The following is an 18,170-nucleotide window of genomic DNA, read 5'->3' on the forward strand; positions in this document are numbered from 1 at the left end:
AGGGCCCCTGGCCGGCGTTAGGGGGCGCTGTGCTCTGTACCCTACACCCCCCATCTCTCAGCCCCCCGCCAGGTGTTAGAGGGCGCTGTGCTCTGTATCATATACATTTCCCAGCCCTCCTGCCCGGCCTTAGGGGTGCTGTGCTCTGTACCCTACACATCCCCAGCCCCCAGCCTGGCGTTAGGCAGTTTCTAGTGTCTGTGAACTTACTGCATGTACCGGAGTCTATCGGTGCACGCTGGGTGCCACACGCTGTGGGTATGGACAGGGCCCGACGCTGGAACCTGACCTGAAGGTGGGATTGGCCACTGTCCTGGTGGTTAGGACACAGGCAGGTAGTAGAGGGGCTCCGTGCGGGGACCCGATTCTGCCTTTCTGTCTGGCCGATCCCTTCTAATGAGGCTGAACCTGCCCATCTCCCCAGACTCAGCATAGCACAGGACTTGGGGGGCACCTGCTGGCAAAGTGGCCTCAGTCCCCACCGTACAGGCAGGGGTCATTCAGCTGGTGATAGCCCTTCTCTCAAGCCCCCAAGCACCTGTGTGCCATGGCTGTCTGCAGGAGTTCAGGGCCAACAACTGCCTGGGGGGAGGGAACAGGGCCTGGCTAGGCAGGGGCTCAAACCGGGGAGTGTCAGTTTGGATCCCCAGCTAGCCGTTGGGGTGCAACACGGGGGGCGGGGGAGGAGATCAACTCCAGCCGCTTCATCATAATCCCTGTCCCTGAGGCCTCAGTAGAAATGGGGATGTTCACCTGGCAGTATGCAGGTTCGAAGGACTTGAGAGGGAGGTGGCAGACGTGCCCTTTTGATGGCGGTCCCTGAGCACACGGGGAGAGCAGGGGGCAAACGTCTGTTGGCAAATGTTCGTTGGCAAACGTCTGCGACTCACGGGCCCTGGGTGCACACACCCCTACAGGGGAACATGCACAGGCCCAGCCCAGCCTGAAGAACACCAGCTCCTGTGTAAGAGAAGTCACTGTTTTTTTCACAAGAGCGGGAAACTGACATTGGATAAGCTAGGAACTCCTGATGGGCACTTTCGTCCCTCCGGGAGACCAACCCATCTAGCACAGAGAACGGGGGGACATAAAGGCTGAGCTGAAGCTAGATTCATGCTCTCCTTGATGCTTGGTTGCCCTCATGCTTGAGCTGAAGACAGCCTGGGGGTTCCCAGCATTGCCCTCCTGCCGTTTCTCTCTGAGAGCCCTCGCCTTGCACCCTGGCCTGTGTGTTCTCAGGAGGCTGCATGCTGCCAGGTGCACATCCCCAGTGCGGAGTTCCTGGATTAATGCCAGGGGACGGGGACTGGGACTCTGCTCCTGGCTCATTCCCAGGACGCTGGGAGTGTGAGTGGTGGAGCTGCCGGCTCTTGGAACCTCCCTTCCCAGCACGGGGTTGTCTCTGGGGGAAGCCCACCCCAGGAGCTGGCATTTGTTGGCCTCTTCCACAGAGCGCTGGAGTCTCAGCCACTCCAGATCGGGGGGAGGGGCCAGCTGTGAATTGGGAGCCAGATCCGGGTTTAGATGTGAATCCGCCGGCACTGCAGAGCGTTCGGATGTGGGGAGCCAGCTCCAACCTGCGCCAGATCACAAAGTGCCACTTCAGCCAGCCGCCTGCCAGGCTCTGGCTGCGCCCCGTGTGGAGCTGCAGCTGGGCCCTCCACAGCTGGGTGCTGCTCCTCCTCCCTGCTGGCCAGCCGGCCGCAGCTCCTCAGCACCTGCTCGCTCAGCCCCACCTCAGTACGCCTGCCTCCCCAATGTCCTCCCTGGTGCTGCGCCTGGCCCCCTGCACCTGGCCTGTCAGTGCCCAGTGGGGCCGGAGCCAAGCGCCCCCTGGAGCCATGTGTCAGGCCCTAAGTCCCTCCTGTGCTGGGCTCCCGCCAATCCACAAGCCAGGAACAGGCCCGTGACTCCCGGAGCAAGTATTTCAGTCTCACAGCAGCAGCTCAGTCTGCTCAACATGACTCCAGGGCCAGGAACTCGCTCCTGCCTGATATTGGCAACAGTCTTAGGCTGCTCCAGCCCTGATCCTCGTCCTGCTCCAGCCCAGCTCTTGCTTCAGCCTCGCTCCACCCACGCCCCGGCCTCCTGAGTCCAGCTCCAACCACGAGGCCTGACCACCTCCAGCACCTTCGCTGACACCATCACTTCCAGAGGGAATGGCACTGAGGTTGCCGGGGGAACAGGCATTCTCCGGTTGCCTGGAGCCATTGTTCCATTCACCAGGACAGTCCGATGCCAGGACAGTCCCCCTGAGCTCTGGAGAGGACTAGAGGTGCCTTAGGACGCCTGCCGTGCAGCTGCTGAAGAGTCAGCAGGAGACACTGGGTGAGGAATGGAGGCCCCCAGGGCAGGGGCCATTCAGGAGACCCAGCGTGGGGGGAATCAGGCCTGGGATTCTCTGCAGTGGCTGCTCCCACACAGGCCTTGGAGAGACGAGCTGCGAAATCGCCACAAAGTGCCATCCGGGCACAGAGCTCTGTAGCACTGGGACCCCATACGCGTGAGCCGCAATCTAGCAGGGCCTTGGGCCAGCCCCACCCTCTCCCATTGCCCCGCTCTGGGAGGCCAGAGCACAGTTCACAATTTAGGACGGACCAGCTGCAAGGATCCTGGCGGGCCCTGGTATGGTTGGAGCAGCATTTTCAATGTTCGGGAAAAGCGAGATCTGTGCAATAGGCAACGTAGCTCCATCTGGGCACCAGCCAGCTCCTGTGCCCCAGAGAGTTCCCACAGCTCCCACTGAACCAGGGACGAAGGGGGCAGGAGGTTGAACGAGAAGGTGCCATCCTGGGACCCAGGAGACCCATGTTCATTTCTCAGCTCTGCCACAGATGCTCTGTTTGGCTTTGAGCAAGTCCCTTATTCTCTCTCTGCAGCGGTTCCCTATCTGTACAGTGGGGGTAGCAGCCAGGCCCTGCCCTGCAGGGGGCAGTTAGAATAAATGCAATTGAGGTTGGGCAGTGCTCGGATGCCAGGGGGATGAGGGCCAGGATGGTGCCTAAGACAGACCGAAAGCAAGGGGGAGCTACAGAGCCGGTGGTGAGAGGGGTTTGGCCTTTGACAATCTGCGCTAAGTGCCAGGGCTGCCAAACCCGAGACAGCCACTGGCATTGCCAGACCTCCCTGATCTATGGTGCTGCTGCTCTCCCTGCTTCTAGGAGTCACTACCTCCCCCTGGGCTGACACCCCCGCAGCAATCATCTCCTGGGGCTGCCGTGGTACTGAGCATTAACAAGGCCTGAGACTCAGTTGGGTGTGTGGGTGGGGGGCAGGGGGAGGCTGCTATTAAAGCAGCTTCTGCACCGTTGCAGCGGTGGGAGAGGAAGCAAAGACGGGACCGTTTTACACCCCATGGCCAAAGCACCTGGCAGCTTGGGACCGTTGGGTTCTGTCACCAGCCCTGGGAGGGGAGTGGGTGTGATGAAGCGGGACTGTTCTTAATGTTTCCTCTGAATATTGTGGGGGTGCCTCAGTTTTCCCTAGGCAGTTCTTAAGTATCTTAAGTTCTTAAGGGGCAGAGGATGCTGAATGCTCCGAGGTCAGACCCAGGAAGGTGGAAGTTGTGTGAGCTGTGTGTCCTGAAGACCGGCTGCTCACAGAAAGGAGACTTCCCCAGAGTCTTTACTAGCTTCGTCTGGAGCAGTTCCAGAGCATCGCCAGGGGGCCCCATGACAGTGGGGTCTAGTGGTTAGAACGGGGGGCTGGGAGCCAGGACTCCTGGGTTCTATCCCAGCCCTGGAAAAGGGATTGGAAACCCCTACCTGGATACGTCACCATATCACAAAACCCACCAGCCCTGGCTGAAATTGACCGCCCCAGTGTGGATGCTGCCTTGGATTTGCATCACCAGGGAGCCATCTCGCTATTATTTTGCACCACTTGCATTTCATAGAATCACAGAATATCAGGGTTGGAAGAGACCTCAGGAGGTCATCTAGTCCAACCCCCTGCTAAAAGCACGACCAACGCGAACTAAATCATCCCAACCAGGGCATTGTCAAGCCAGGCCTTAAAAACTTCTAAGGATGGAGATTCCACCACCTCCCTAGTTAACCCATTCCAGTGCTTCACCAACTTCCTAGTGAAATAGTGTTTCCTAATATCCAACCTAGATCTCCCGCACTGCAACTTGAGACCATTGCTCCTTGTTCTGTCATCTGCCACCACTGAGAACAGCCGAGCTCCATCCTCTTTGGAGCCCCCCTTCAGGTAGTTGAAGGCTGCTATCAAACCCCCCCCTCATTTTTCTCTTCTGCAGACTAAATAACCCCAGTTCCCTCAGCCTCTCCTCGTGCGTCATATGCCCCTTTTCATTTTCAATCATTTTCATTGCCCTCTGCTGGACTCTCTCCAATTTGTCCACATCCCTTCTGTAGTGGGGGGATCAAAACTGGACACAATACTCCAGATGTGGCCTCACCAGTGCCGAATAGAGGGGAATAATCTCTTCCCTCGATCTGCTGGCAACACTCCTGCTAATGCAGCCCAATATGCCTTTGGCCTTCTTGGCAACAAGGGCACTCTGATACTCATATCCAGCTTCTCGTCCACTGTAATCCCCAGGACCTTTTATGCAGAACTGCCAGTTAGCCAATCGGTCCCCAGCCTGTAGCAGTGCCTGGGATTCTTCCGTCCTAAGTACAGGACTCTGCACTTGTCCTTGTTGAACCTCATCAGATTTCTTTTGGCCCAATCCTCCAATTTGTCTAGGTCACTCTGGACCCTATCCCTACCCTCCAGTGTATCTACCTCTTCCCCCAGCTTAGTGTCATCTGTGAATTTGCTGAAGGTGCAATGAATCCCATTATCCAGGTCATTGATAAAGATGTTGAACAAAACCGGCCCCAGGACCGACCCCTGGGGCACTCCGCTTGATACCGGCTTCCAACTAGACATCAAGCTGTTGATCACTACCCATTGAGCCCGACAATCTAGCCAGCTTCTATCCACCTTATAGTCCATTCATCCAATCCATACTTTTTTAACTTGCCGGCAGTAATACTTTGGGAGACCGTATCAAAAGCTTTGCCGTATCACAACCACCACTTTCCCCATATCCACAGAGCTAGTTATCTCATCACAGAAGGCATGACTTGCCCTTGGTGATTCCATGTTGGCTGTTCCTTATCACCTTCCTCTTCTCCAAGTGGTTCAAAATGGATCCCTTGTGGACCTGCTCCATGAATTTGCTGGGGACTGAAGTGAGGCTGACCAGTCTGTCATTCCCCGGGTTCTCCTTTTCCCCTTTTTTAAAGATGGGCACTATATTTGTCTTTTTCCAATCGTCCGGGACCTCCCCCGATCACCACGAGTTTTCAAAGATAATGGCCAATGGCTCTGCAATCACATCAGCCAAGTCCCTCAGCACCCTTGGATGCATTAGATCTGGACCCATGGGCTTGTGCACGTCCCGCTTTTCTAAATAGTCCTTAACCTGTTCTTTCACCACTGAGCACTGCTCACCTCCTCCCCATACTGTGTTGTCCAGTGCAGCAGTCTGGGAGCTGACCTTGTCTGTGAAGACTGAGGCAAATAAAGCATTGAGTACTTCACCTTCTTGCACATCATGTGTCACTAGGCTGCCTCCCACTTTCAGTAAGGGGCCCACACATTCCCTGACCTTCTTCTTGTTGCTAACATACCCGTAGAAACCCTTCTTGTTCCCCTTCACATCCCTTGCTAGCTGCAACTCCAGTTGTGCCTTGGCCTTCCTGATTACACCCCTGCATACCCAAGCAATATTTTTATACTCCTCCCAAGTCATCTGTCCAAATTTGCACTGCTTGTAAGCTTCCTTTTGGAGTTTAAGCACCAGCGCGTGGGGGCAGCCCAAGCAGAAATCCCCTCCCCCCGACACACATGAGAGAGGTGCTGGGGGCCGTGCTGGGGGCGATGACAGTGGGGTCAGGCATCAGGGCACGTGGCTGTTGGGTGCGTTGCTGGACTCTGGAGAGACCTCCCCTTCTGCCACCAACCCGCCCCACTGGAGTCCAGCACAGCGCCCTCTGCTACCCATGTCTGCCACCATCTCTCCGCTCCACAAAGCTCCCACGACCTGCCTGGGGCAGCGACAGACCCTCTTGCTCCCCAGTTATAACACCTGGCCCTGAGCTAGCCCCTTTCTCCAGCAGATCTCAATGCCCTTCACAAAGGAAGTTGGCATCACTATCCCCACTTTATAGATGAGGAAACTGAGGCACACAAGGGGGACGTGACTTAACCAAGGTCACTCCACAGGCCGGCCATGTCTGTATGCAAAAGCCTGAGGACTTTAACTGGACCGGTCTAGTTAAAACATTACAACACCCCCCAACCCCATCCATGGGGATGTCGTTATACCAGTACAAAGGTTTATTGACTGGTAGAGGCCAAATTACTAGCAGACCTCAGACCAACTGGTGACCCAAACTCCCGAGATGCTTTGGGAATGCTGCTAAACTCTCACAGGCAGTGAAAAATGCCAGTTTGCTAAAGTTTGTAGCCTAGCGCCCTGTTATTTGCGTTGCCACGCAACTGTGCGAGAAATGTACTAACCACAAACAAATGGAAATGTATAAATAACATAGTGATGGTAAAAGTTTATGCTTAAGCAGCAGATGTGTGATTGTGTGCTGGGAAGTCTATGGTATTTACCAGACACAAATTTTGCAGGCGACAGACTGATCCCCGTGATGTCTTTTGCCGCGGCTTGCATACAGCTTGGACTACTTATAGGTAACTTAGTTCCAGCTTATCTCTTCCTCTTTCCCAATGCAAGGCTGTATGCAAGCTGTGGCAAAAGACATCACGGGGATCAGTCTGTCGTTTACGTCAATGGCTGCAAAATTTGGTTCAGCAGACTTGGTAATGGATCTGCCTTTCTGTTTGAGCGCTGTACTAATAACTAATAAATACTGGCTGGGGCTTGGGTCCTTGAGGTCTCTTTAAGTAGGAAGTAAGATCGAAGCTGAATTGGTAAAAAATCTGCTTCCCTGGGGGATCCTCCAACCCAAGTTTACCGGCTGGAACCGGACCGGGCAGGGTAACAACCTCTGTGTCGGGAGTAAAGACCTAGCGGTGTGTGGAGACTCTGGCTGGGACGGTCTAGGGGCCTACAGGGGAGGGGAAAAGTTTGAAGAAGAGATGTAAGACTAGATCCAGCGAAACGTTAACTCCATCAAGAGTAAAATGCGGGCAAAGAATGGCCGAAATAGTAAAGGAGAGCTTGGATTGTTTGTAAAGAAATGTGCTGTTATGCATGGAGGATCTGGGGCCGCACAGCGGCCGGCCGGCCTGTGGGATCACACGTGTGCGCTGCTTGTCTCTGAGGCTGACCAGAGAGTGGAGGGGAAAGCATGACCCGGGGCGGCAGCTCAGCATCAGGCGCACGAGGCTTTTAATCAGAAGCTTAAGGAAGTGACAGAAAATGCTCAGAAAGGGAAGCCGCAAAATGGGGAAGTCAACGGGCGGCTGGCGAGCGCCGCAAAGAAAGGGGAAGGCGGGCGAGGGGAAGGAGCTGAGGAGACGGTGCAGACGTGGGGTTGTCAGAAACGGGCGGAGGATGGTGGAAGTGCTCATCGGCCAGCACAGGAGCAATTGGCTGCGGAGACACTGGGAGCACCAGGGAAGCCGGCTGAGTGCAAGGAGGACCCGGAGGATGTGATGGAGCAGGACAAGCCTCATCGTTAATGATGCAGCCGAGCCATGTTGGAAGTTAAGAAAATGAACTGCGTGCTGGAAGGAAAAGGTTTGGGGGCACCCCGAGTAAGGAGGGGCGTGGGAGAGATCGGCCCAGGGGCTCTAAAGAGAACTGGGGCAGGAGGCTGCCAGCCGACTGGGCGGGTTTGTGGAGGCCGGGTGCTGGCGTGATGGCAGAATGCTTCTTAAATGCAACGTCAAAACCTGACATTGTGACAGGCCATGGCAGAAATGCCAGACAGAAGAGAAACCTGTCCAGGCACTAAGTCAATGGGTTCCCCAAGGATGCCGGACAGCGCTTGGTTCCACCCATTTCTGTAGGGGGAAATGGGCCAGAGACAGCAGTTCCCTCCCAGACCCTGCACAAAGCAGGTTGGACGAAGTGTGGGTATTTCCAGAGTTCATTGTATTACAAATGCAAATGGGTCTGGAGTCTGGGGGGATGGGACGTGATTCTTCTGGGGGAGACATGACTCCAGCAAACCCTGGGAAGGGTCAGGACCATCACAGGACACTTGTTAAACGACCGACCAGCCAAGGCGGGGATGCAAATTCCCACCTCTGCCCCCAGCCTTTCGAAGCGACGCCCTGGGGAGCGAGACACTGGCTGCGAATGACCTGTTCCCAGATCGAGGGACCGGCCCGTGGCACTCACAGATTCCCAGGGGTCGTGTTCGCAGCAGAAGCTGTGCTGAGCTTGCAAGCACTGGAAAGCCCGTGGGTGGGTTTGACGGGCTGCACCCCGGCCGGAGCCCTGGCTGGAGTCAGGGGAGGGATCCCTGGTAAGCCCATTAGCAGGCGGGTGGGTTCGCTGATTGGTTTAACATGTGTTCTCGGCAGTGCTGTCACCGTAAGCACCGAGGATTGTCCCCCCACCGGGGCTGTAATGTGTTAACTAGCCTGGGACAGTTACACTCCTACAGCATTTGTGTGTGGGGCTGGAGCCGTGGCAATGGGGTGGGGTGGGGGCCAGCAAAGGCCTCTGTGACACCGCCCCATGCCGGCGTTATTGACACGTTTCCCTGCAGCCATCCTGACGTCCCGCAACGAAAACCTGGCCAGAGATTTTGCTCCGTGAAATGCTTTGAGATGGTGATGTCAGGAGATGGAAACCCAGCTGGGAATTTCCAGCAGGGCAGCGGCTCCCAGCGCTGTTCTCCTGCCCCACATCTCGGCCCACTACAGCCCTCACTCGACCCCCAGCTCTGTCCAGGTGGGGCCCTTGGTGCCTTCCATAAGGGGTGTTACACACAGCGCCACCTAATGGCCAAACAGTGCAATACAGGTTAGGGCCCCTCCATTCCAGTCCTTTTCCTCAGTGGGTCTTTAGCTCCATGGCAGAGGATTGAGCTTCTAGCTCTGATGGTCCCAGGTTCAAACCCGGGACGGGCCAGCGACGACCCTGGGGGAGCTGCCGAGAGCGATGGGGAGGGGAGGGTGCGGCCGACGTGCCCATGCGGGTCTCACACTGCGCTCTGCCTGCAGCTTCCTGATCGGCGAAGACGACAGAGTCTACGAGGGCAGAGGCTGGAGCACCATGGGGGCCCATGCCAAGAACTGGAACAATAAGTCACTGGGAATCAGCTTCCTGGGCAGCTTCTCCAGTATGTGGGTCCCGTCTGTACATTTTCCCTGCTAGGCCCCCAGGGGAACTGGGAAGTTCACAGCTGCTCTTGGTTCCACCACGGTGGGGCACTGGGCTGGGGCACAGGGTCAGGAAAGGGAGGGGGAGGGGGAGCGTGGCGAAGCAAATGTGTGTGTGGAGGCGGGGAGCCGCATTACCAAACACAATGGTGGGGGAGAAAGACACTGACATGGCCAATCAAGAACGGGGCTAGAGGGTGTTTATTTACTCAGGCCACATTCACATCCCCTGAGCAGCAGAGAGGGGCCAGGGGCGTGTGTGAAATTAACAGGGGGCTGCTGGTGTCCTGCAGAAACAGCCCCTGACAACACCACCCTGACCGCTGCCAAGAGCCTGATCCAATGTGCTGTCTCCGGGGGCTTCCTGAGTGAAAGCTACACCCTGAAGGGGCATTGCAACGTGAAGTCAACCCAATGCCCCGGGGACGCCCTCTATGAGGCCATAAGCCAGTGGCCTGAGTTTGAAGCCTGAGTCCCTGCAGCCTCGGGGCCATCGCTGACCCCGCCCGCGGCTTCTGCCTGCTTGAGCTACACCTCTGCCCCCCAGCAGGGGGTGGCCTCTCACTTCTCACCCACCTGCTCCCTCCTGAGGCCCGGAGAGCAGGGCTCTGAGAGTTGGGGTTACGCTCCCGTCTCCCCTGGGCTCAGCTGCCTCCCCCACCCCCGGGGGCTCAGATTTCTAATGGCGCCTGGGAGCCACCTGCCTCCCCCAGGCTACTTCCTTCGGCAGACGCCAGGCCTAGCCCCTCGCTCCCGCCTGCAACGGGCATGTCAGCTTAGCCCGGGTCCACACACAGCCACGCCCAGGGTCTTACAGTGTCCAGGGGGGTGGGGCCAAGCCTCAGCCGAGCTCTGTGGCCACGGCCCTGCCAATCCCTGGGCAGCTCAGGAAACTTCGCCTCCATTCCCGTGTGAAACGTCTGAGCAATTATCAATTCCAGAGTCAAATCCGCCTCTGCCCCCAGCCCCCCCGAGATCTGCAGCGAAGATTTCATCTGGAATCCCCCAGAAACCGGTCGCTAGTTAACCCCCCACAAAGGGAACCCAAGTGTCCCTGAGCCCTGACACTCGGCTCTGCCTGGCCCCCGCAGGGTCTGCCTCTCAAAGCTTTCAGCCCTCGCCCCTTTCACCCCGACAGTCCGTTCCCACGAGCCTCTTTTACCGATAGGGGCAAAGTGTTTGGACGGGGAAGGACCCATCGGGTGGGTCGCAGAATCCCACAAAGGGGTTTTTAGTTCAAGTGCAATTTGCCTTTACCTCAGCGCCCCGCGGCTTAGTGCTTGCTTTGCTGGGGAGCTACTGAGCAGTGACAATAAACCAGCTTCTAGCACATCCAAAGTTGAAGCGCCGGGAATCATTTCATCTCCTGTTAAACCATAACCACCCTGCCGCTGGGCTGGGCTGGGCGAGCTGAGAGGGTGTGATTATGGTCTGTCAGATTAGCACTAAGAGGCCTCCTTGGGCTAGGTGCTATATACACAGAACATGAGACAGACAGTCCCTGCCCTAAAGAGCTCACAGTCTAATTAGACAAAGGATGGGAGGGGAAACTGAGGCACAGGGAGGGGAAAAGGGTTTTACCCAAACTCACAGGGCCAGTTAGTGGCAGAGTGTGGAACAGATCCCATGGGTGCAGTCAAGTGCTCTGCCCACTAGGCTGTGCTGCCTCTCAATCCAGAGGGAGGAGGTGGAGAGGAACCAAGGGGGTGCTGGTTCCGCATGGGTCACACACAGTCAGGCCCGGCAGCCCTGAGCTGAAGGAAGGGGAGGGGAGCTGGAGTTTGCGCCTGCTGATGGGAGCTGGGGCTGCGGCTGGAGACTGGCAGGAGGGGCCGGAGCGGAGGGAACAGCCATGCCAGGAGCAGTGTCCCAGCCCCACAGTGCCCAGGGCTGCCCAGCATGTGGGAAGGGGGCAGCAGCACTGACAGGGCAGCTCTTTGTTTCGAGAGTCGCTGTGGAGCAGCCCCCAAGCGAGGCTGGGAGCCCAGCACCCCAGGGCTGGACGGGCCCCGTAAACAGGAGCAACCCCTGGTGGGCTCGCAGCTGGAGGCCGTGCTGCAGAGAGTGCAGGTCTGGCCCCCCCGCAGCCCCCGGTGTCCTGCCCCTGGCACAGTCCAGGTTCAGCCCAGTTATTTCTGCTTCTGAGCCGTGGACCCTGGGGGACGCGACCAGCTGGGATCCAGGCTCCCTGTTGGGAAAAGGCTAGTCCAGGCCCTGGCGGCTGGAGCTCTGGGGGGCGTGTAAAGCCCAGGAAGGGGCTCAAGCAAGAGGTTTCACTCCTGGGCCGGCCACAACCCCGCTGCAGCCCCGGAACAGACTCAGCACAATCTCCCTTCCCATCCTCCCAGCATTGTAACACCTCCCCAAGACCCTGCGCGGCTGCCACAGCCCGGGCCCCCCAAGCCACCTTGCCTGGTCCCTAGGGTGTTTTGGCTGCTGGCCCCATGGAGCTCGGCCCAGGAGGGGCGAAGGATCCTGTGAGGCCCAGAAAGGGGTTGGTTCCCTCGCCAGGGGAGGCTCTGGGTAGCCACAGCCACAGGTACTTGGCCAGGAAGGCAGCCAGGATCTTGCAGAGGTTCTCCACAGTCGGGGGGTGCAGATTCTGCTCCGTGTCCTCCATCGTGTGCCAGACCCACGGGAAAGGGGTGGCGATGAGGTGCAGCACCGGCACTCCTGTGGCCAGACAGATACATGGATAGTCAGCAGGGATCCAACCCAGGATCTGCATCACTGCAAGCCCAGCCTCTACTGCTGGAGCTACAAGAGTAATTCCACTATTGTCAGCAGTAGTAGACTATTATCCCCATGTGGCCCAGCCACTAGCGGGCGACGGGCGACATTCTAAATGCGCACACTGTCTCAGTAGATGGAGCCAGGCCCTCAGGCACGACCTGACCTTACATCTAGGAGCCGTGTGCTCCCCTGACCTAGCAACGAGCAGCTGGCCCAGGTGCATTATGGGAACCAGATTGGCCAGAGACATCAAGCGAGTCAGGGCCAAGTGGCTAGATAGCAACGATATGTTTATAAAGTCTTTCACCCCCAAGGATCCCAGAGCCTAAGTTCAAAATGCAGCCACCTCTGGGGTGAAGTGTGCCAGGCAGGCAAACATCATCTATAAAGCATTTTACCCCTGTAAATAACACCTAGCTCTTGCATAGCCCTTGTCCTCAGGGGATCCCAAAGCACTTTACAAAGGGGGTCAGAATGATTCCCCCCACTTCACAGATGGGGAAACTGAGGAAGACAGCAGCAAGTCACCCAGCAGGGCAGTGGCAAAGCCAGGACCTGAACCCAGGTCTCAGTCCCTTGCTCCACTCATGAGGCCAGGCTTGTGTGGGAGCCTGGGGGAGTCTCACCACACTTTGTCTGCACACATTCCTCCCTGGCTCCACCGGGGAGGCCTCCCCAGCTGTCCATCCCACACTGCTCTGCACCTGGATGAACGGTAGCATGGGGCAGGACAGGTACCTTTGCGAAGGAAGGGGACGTGGTCCTCTTCGACAGGCCCATAGACAGGCTCCCTCTGGAAGTACGTCTGCTCCCAGGGGTGGGACTGCAGCAGGCCCAGCCGGTGCAGACACTTCTCTGGGCGACACAGAGAAGAGAGTGAGGAATGGACTGGTTCCTGGGACCTGCCAGGCTGGGGCTCGGCAGAATGAGCCCCACAGGGGGCTACACCTGGCCGCTCACAACAGAGCTCCCTGAGGACTTGGAGACGCTGCCAGGGAGGGAGGGGAGATTTCAAACCTGACAAGTCGTGTTTGAGGGAAATAAAGTATTGGTGAAAGATGCCAGGTCAACAGCCCCGGGGACTGAATCCCCAACTCCCAGCTCTGTCTCACAGCTGGGGATAGAGCCCAGGAGTCCTGGTTCCCAGCCCCCCTGCTCTAACCACTAGACCCCACTCCCCTCCCAGAGCTGGGCCTAGAACCCAGGCACCTTTATTCATTGTCAGACAGACGCAGGACCATCAGGACTGGCGGGCGGGGGAGGAGGTAGCTGTCCCGCTACAGGTGCCTGGGGGGGCAAGCCCCCTCCCACCCCTGGAAGAAAGGAAGGTTTGGTACCGATGCCGACGAGCCGGTCGAACCAGGAGGCGGTGAAGGGGAAGTGGTTCTGGATGGTCGGGTGGCGGGCCCCCAGCAGGTCCAGCAAGACAAACAGGCTCTGCAAGGAGGCAATGAGGGGTTAAATCTGTAGGGGCCCAGTCACCCCAGGAGGATCTGAGGGAAGGATTGGTACAAGATCCAGTGCAGACAGATTGAGCCCCCCGCCTACCCCGGACAGGCACCCTCACCATCTCCCTCCAGCCTGAAAGATCCCCCATGCAGAACTCCTCAGAGGGGCAGGCGGGCGGCTCTCACCATAGCCTGGAGCTGGCTGGTGCCCGGCTGGTGCTGAGCCCTGGCCATGGACAGCCCCGTACAGGGAATCCCTCTCACTCCACTCCCGGAAGGCCTCCTCGCCATCCAGGAACAGCAGCTGCAGCGTCACCTCAGAGCCCTGGGGAGAGACACGGGGATCACTCAACACCTGGCACTGCTGGACAGGTGAGGGGACTGCACCCAGGACAGCAGCAGAGCTAGGGATAGACCCCAGGAGTCCCGGCTCCCATCCCTCCCGGTTTTGCACACTAGACTCCATTCCTTTCCCCAAGACAAGAGTAGAACCCCCAACCTGGGAAGCTCTCACCTGCTCCTTGGCCTTCAGCAGCTCCACGTCCAAGGCCGTGGCCAGTTCCAGCAGGATGGCACAGGGCACGGCCAAGTCGGTGGCCCCCAGGAAGGTGCGGCCCTGTCTTTCCCAAGCTGCCACTCCACCGGGCTTGAAACATCACCAGCTCCATCCAGCCCAGGGACCACATGGACAGGTACTGGGGCTGGGATGGGGACTCTGTGGAATCTCAGATTAAAGGAGCACCTTTACATTTGGGATGGAGGGGCTAGCTGCAGAGCAGGGAGGTCTTTCCTAAATTCCCCAGGCTTACCCTGATCTGAGGCTGTACAGAGGAGGCTCCCAGCCAGCAGCTGCCTTATCAGATCTGTGTTCATTAGATAGATAGATAGATAGATAGATAGATAGATAGATAGATAGATAGATAGATAGATAGATAGATTCAGGGTAATGTATCAGAATCTGGCCCTCACCCCATTGCACTCAGCGGGTTTCTTTCGTTTTACCCTGGGGGAGAAGAGATCAGAACCCAAGACCGCCAGTTCCAAGAACTCCACAGACCTGTGTTGTCACTGGATTTATTACCAAGGGGACATTAGACAAGGGGAGGCACCAGAATACCCCTCTGTGGGACAGAATCACAGACTGAGGGGCAGGGTTTGTGTCTCCCGCTTTGAAGTCCTGTGTCTTTCTGCATACAGAGATCTGCGCAAAACCCACCATCTCTGTGAGCCCCAGGGTGGATGATGGCCCTGGGAGGAGCTGTGACCATCCTCTGAAAGAGTTGGTGCCAGGGCATAAGGGTTGTTCTGTACAAAGGAGGAGATTAAACTCCTCTGCAATACATATGTAACCCTTCTTCCAGTTCCAGCTCTGGCTTCAATATATAGGGGTTCCTCTCAAAATTATAACACAACACTGGCTTGAGGTCCCACCCAGAAATCTGGGAAAACTAAACACCAGCCCTGGGTGTTTCTAAGAAGCAATACTTCCTGTCTTGCAAGCACTGAGCCTGTGTGCGACAAAAGAAATATTTTATTAAGGGGAGAAGGAAGAATGGCATTAACTTGAGAAAACATGACAACAATGACTCAAACGTATGCAAACAACAGGTAAATCCCTGGCCCCAGGTGGAGCAGTGGCTTTGTCTCAGTTTCCCCCTTTCTGAAAGACCAGTGGACAAATGTCCCGTTAACACACCACTCCCCTTTCTGTCCATGACACCGCACTCTTAGTTTGCTGTCCACCGTAAGTGAAGTCCTAGGGTCTAGGGGTGCCGTTAGGTGCATTCAGCTCCAGCCTTAGGGGAGGAATGCAGGAAAATCAAATGATGCCTCTGCCCACTCCGGTCACTGCCCACTCTGCCACTGCACACTGCTGTCACCTTCTGAAGTTTCTGCACTGCTCCAGCCCCAAGTGTTCTCAGCTCTTAGGTTATGGCTACGTTGCAAAAAATACCAGCAGCCACAAATCTCAAAGCCCAGGTCTACAGACTGGGGCTCTCATTATGGTACTAAAAATAGCCATGTAGTTGTTCCTACTGGGACTGGAGCCCAGGTTTCGGAGCCTGAGGAGGAATGTCCACACAGCCATTGTTAGGGCCGAAGCACAAGCCTGAGTCTGTAGACAAACCCTCAGTGATTTCACTGGGTAGTGCAGAGCTCCAGCTGCTGCTGCCGTTTCTGCAGTGTCTGGACAGCAATTCTGTCCAACAATAACGAAGGCTCAGCCCTTAATCTAGCTTCTCGCAGACCAAATAATCACTGAGCAAAACCAAAATCCCCGTTGATCACTATCAAGTGTTTCTCCAAACACCAGAGGAAAAGAATCACAATTTTCCAAAACCCTAGAAGGAGGGATCACACCACCACACTGACGGAGTGAATTAGGTTCATCTTAAGGTGACCACATCTCTTAGGGAATATTACAGACAGTGCTGCTGGCCTCTAGTCACACTGTGTATTGTGGGCCTAGCATAGTCATGGAATAGAAACCCAGACATGTGCGCACAGTGACTCATTCTGCGCTGCATAGAGAAAAACCGTAACCCCTATATAACTGCTATTTCAACATAAGCAACTGCTTAGGTGTAACCCTTCTGCCGGGGGGAGTCAGCAGCAACCAGGGCTGGGTTCCTTTTGACAACACAACACAGAACCAGCTCGAGTCCCCACCCAGTAATCTGAAAAAAATTACACCCCCCCACTTGGTACCTCTAAGAGCCAGTACGTCTCCTCTCACAAGCACTAAGTACATGTATAGAAGAGAAAACTTTTAATACAAGGGGAAAGGAACCTGGCATTACTTGGGAAAACACCACAAGCATGATTTGAAAACATCTGACCATGAATAAAACACCCACCCCAGAGTACATTGGCAGCATCCGTTTCCTCAGTCTCTCACCTTGCAGTGTGACAGTCTGACAAACAAATGTCCCTTTAACACGCCAGTCCTCTCTCCCTCCACCGCACCCCACTCACAGTTGTCCTTGGTCAGTGAAAACCCAGTGTTTGGAGGTGTGTTTGCGTGAGTTAACCTCCCACCCCGGGGGGAGGGGGGCAGCACTGAGCAGTGATTCAGCAGCCCTCGCTGTGCCGCTGTTCACTCTGCATCGCTGTCTGCCTTTGTTCACTCCACAGCCGGCCACTCCACCATCATTGACTGCACCGCCAGCCACCCCCCAGTGTTCCCTCTGCCACTCTCCGGCGCTCTGCCATCAGTCACCCTGCCACGGCCCTCTCCACTGCAACCTCTGGGGTGTTTTGAAGTTCCACCACTTAACTCAGCTCTCAGCAATTCCAATTCTCAGTGATTCCAGCAGTTAGCGAGGCAACCTCGTTCACCAGAGACACTGTCCCACAACGGACCGAAGGCTTCATATTTAGACTGGGCTATCAGTGATGTCAGCTCGAATGATCCAAACCAAGAGACTCTCAACTGGGCCTTAAGAAGCTCTGTCGTTAAACAGTGCAGAGTCAAATGGCACATAAAGCCAGATGGGCACAAATACCCCCTCACATCTCCGCTGGCCTTTGGCACCCCTACTTCCTGCTTATTGAATGCAGTTAACTTGAGAGTGACCCCCTCATTCATGGCACACCAAGGCCAGTTCTGCTCCCTTTGATTCACAAAAGGATAACCACACTTTATTACCTCTGCCTCCGCAATAACAAAGTGATTTGCAACCCAACACCAGACAAAAGTGATCATTTGGGCAAAGCAGCCCCATCATGTTGCTCACCTAGGCAGAGTGGGTGTGTCTATTCAAACATGGTCAGTTCCTGATGTCTTCTCCCCAGCTCATCACTAGGTGTTGGGAAAGCTCATTCAGAGCCTGCTTACATAAGAACCTATAACTGCAATTTCACATAAACAGATTGAACACTCTGCGCAATGCGTTCAAATGCATCACACATCTAATGAGGCTAACAACATTTCCTTATCCCTGTATCCAAGGGGTGCCTAGCTAGACATGAGATAATATGATGGGTGACTTGTCCAATTAAGGGGGAGCAATAGCTGTTGATTTGGCAGAGGCAGGGGGGATATAATATTATTATTATTATCCCTCGATCTGCTTGCTATGCCCCTATTTATACATCCCAAAATGCCATTGGCCTTCTTGGCAACAAGGGCACACTGCTGACTCATATCCAGCTTCTCATCCACTGTCACCCCTAGGTCCTTTTCCGCAGAACTGCTGCCTAGCCATTCGGTCCCTAGTCTGTAGCGGTGCATTGGATTCTTCCATCCTAAGTGCAGGACCCTGCACTTATCCTTATTGAACCTCATCAGATTTCTTTTGGCCCAATCCTCCAATTTGTCTAGGATTTGTCTAGGATAAAAGCAGAAGAGCTGGAGGGAGCTGACAGGGCTGTAAAGCAGGAGGGGGCAGCTCCCCCTGAGTTATATGGGGCATCTGGGTTTGAATTTACAAATCCGGCTCGTGAGAGTGAGACCCTTCTTCCCCATGGCAGAAAGTCCCAGGCTGAGGTGAGCCCAGTCCAGGGTGACACACAAGGGCCTGGCTAGTCTCTGCCATAATTCAAATGTCAGCTCCATGAGAGAGGAGCCGTTTCACCAAATAATGTTTCCTCCCCACGAAGGTGACCTCCCTGCCCCGACACTGATCCTGAACAAGGGCCCTACCCCCCAATGGGACACCATCA

The 18,170-nt window shown here is 55.9% G+C and overlaps 2 protein-coding genes across 2 annotated transcripts; one reads left to right on the top strand and one right to left on the bottom strand.

Annotated features, from left to right (window-relative positions):
- The first annotated feature begins 7,686 nt into the window (after nt 1-7,686).
- Nucleotides 7,687-10,593, top strand: LOC140901844 (peptidoglycan-recognition protein SB1-like). The gene is made up of 4 exons (XM_073321272.1): nt 7,687-7,746; nt 8,215-8,462; nt 9,166-9,284; nt 9,618-10,593. Exons 1-4 carry the CDS (start codon nt 7,687-7,689, stop codon nt 9,794-9,796), a joined length of 606 nt encoding a protein of 201 aa, XP_073177373.1. The 3' UTR covers nt 9,797-10,593.
- A 1,150-nt stretch (nt 10,594-11,743) lies between these two features.
- LOC140901845 (glutaminyl-peptide cyclotransferase-like protein) lies at nt 11,744-15,594 on the bottom strand. The gene is given in 8 exon segments (XM_073321273.1): nt 11,744-11,997; nt 12,796-12,981; nt 12,984-13,028; nt 13,395-13,494; nt 13,692-13,737; nt 13,739-13,830; nt 14,020-14,135; nt 15,543-15,594. Coding segments are annotated over 8 exon segments (891 nt in total).
- Between the last annotated feature and the right edge of the window lie 2,576 nt (nt 15,595-18,170).

This window comes from Lepidochelys kempii, chromosome 23, assembly GCF_965140265.1.
Source record: "Lepidochelys kempii isolate rLepKem1 chromosome 23, rLepKem1.hap2, whole genome shotgun sequence".
In the NCBI taxonomy this organism is placed as follows: domain Eukaryota; kingdom Metazoa; phylum Chordata; order Testudines; family Cheloniidae; genus Lepidochelys; species Lepidochelys kempii.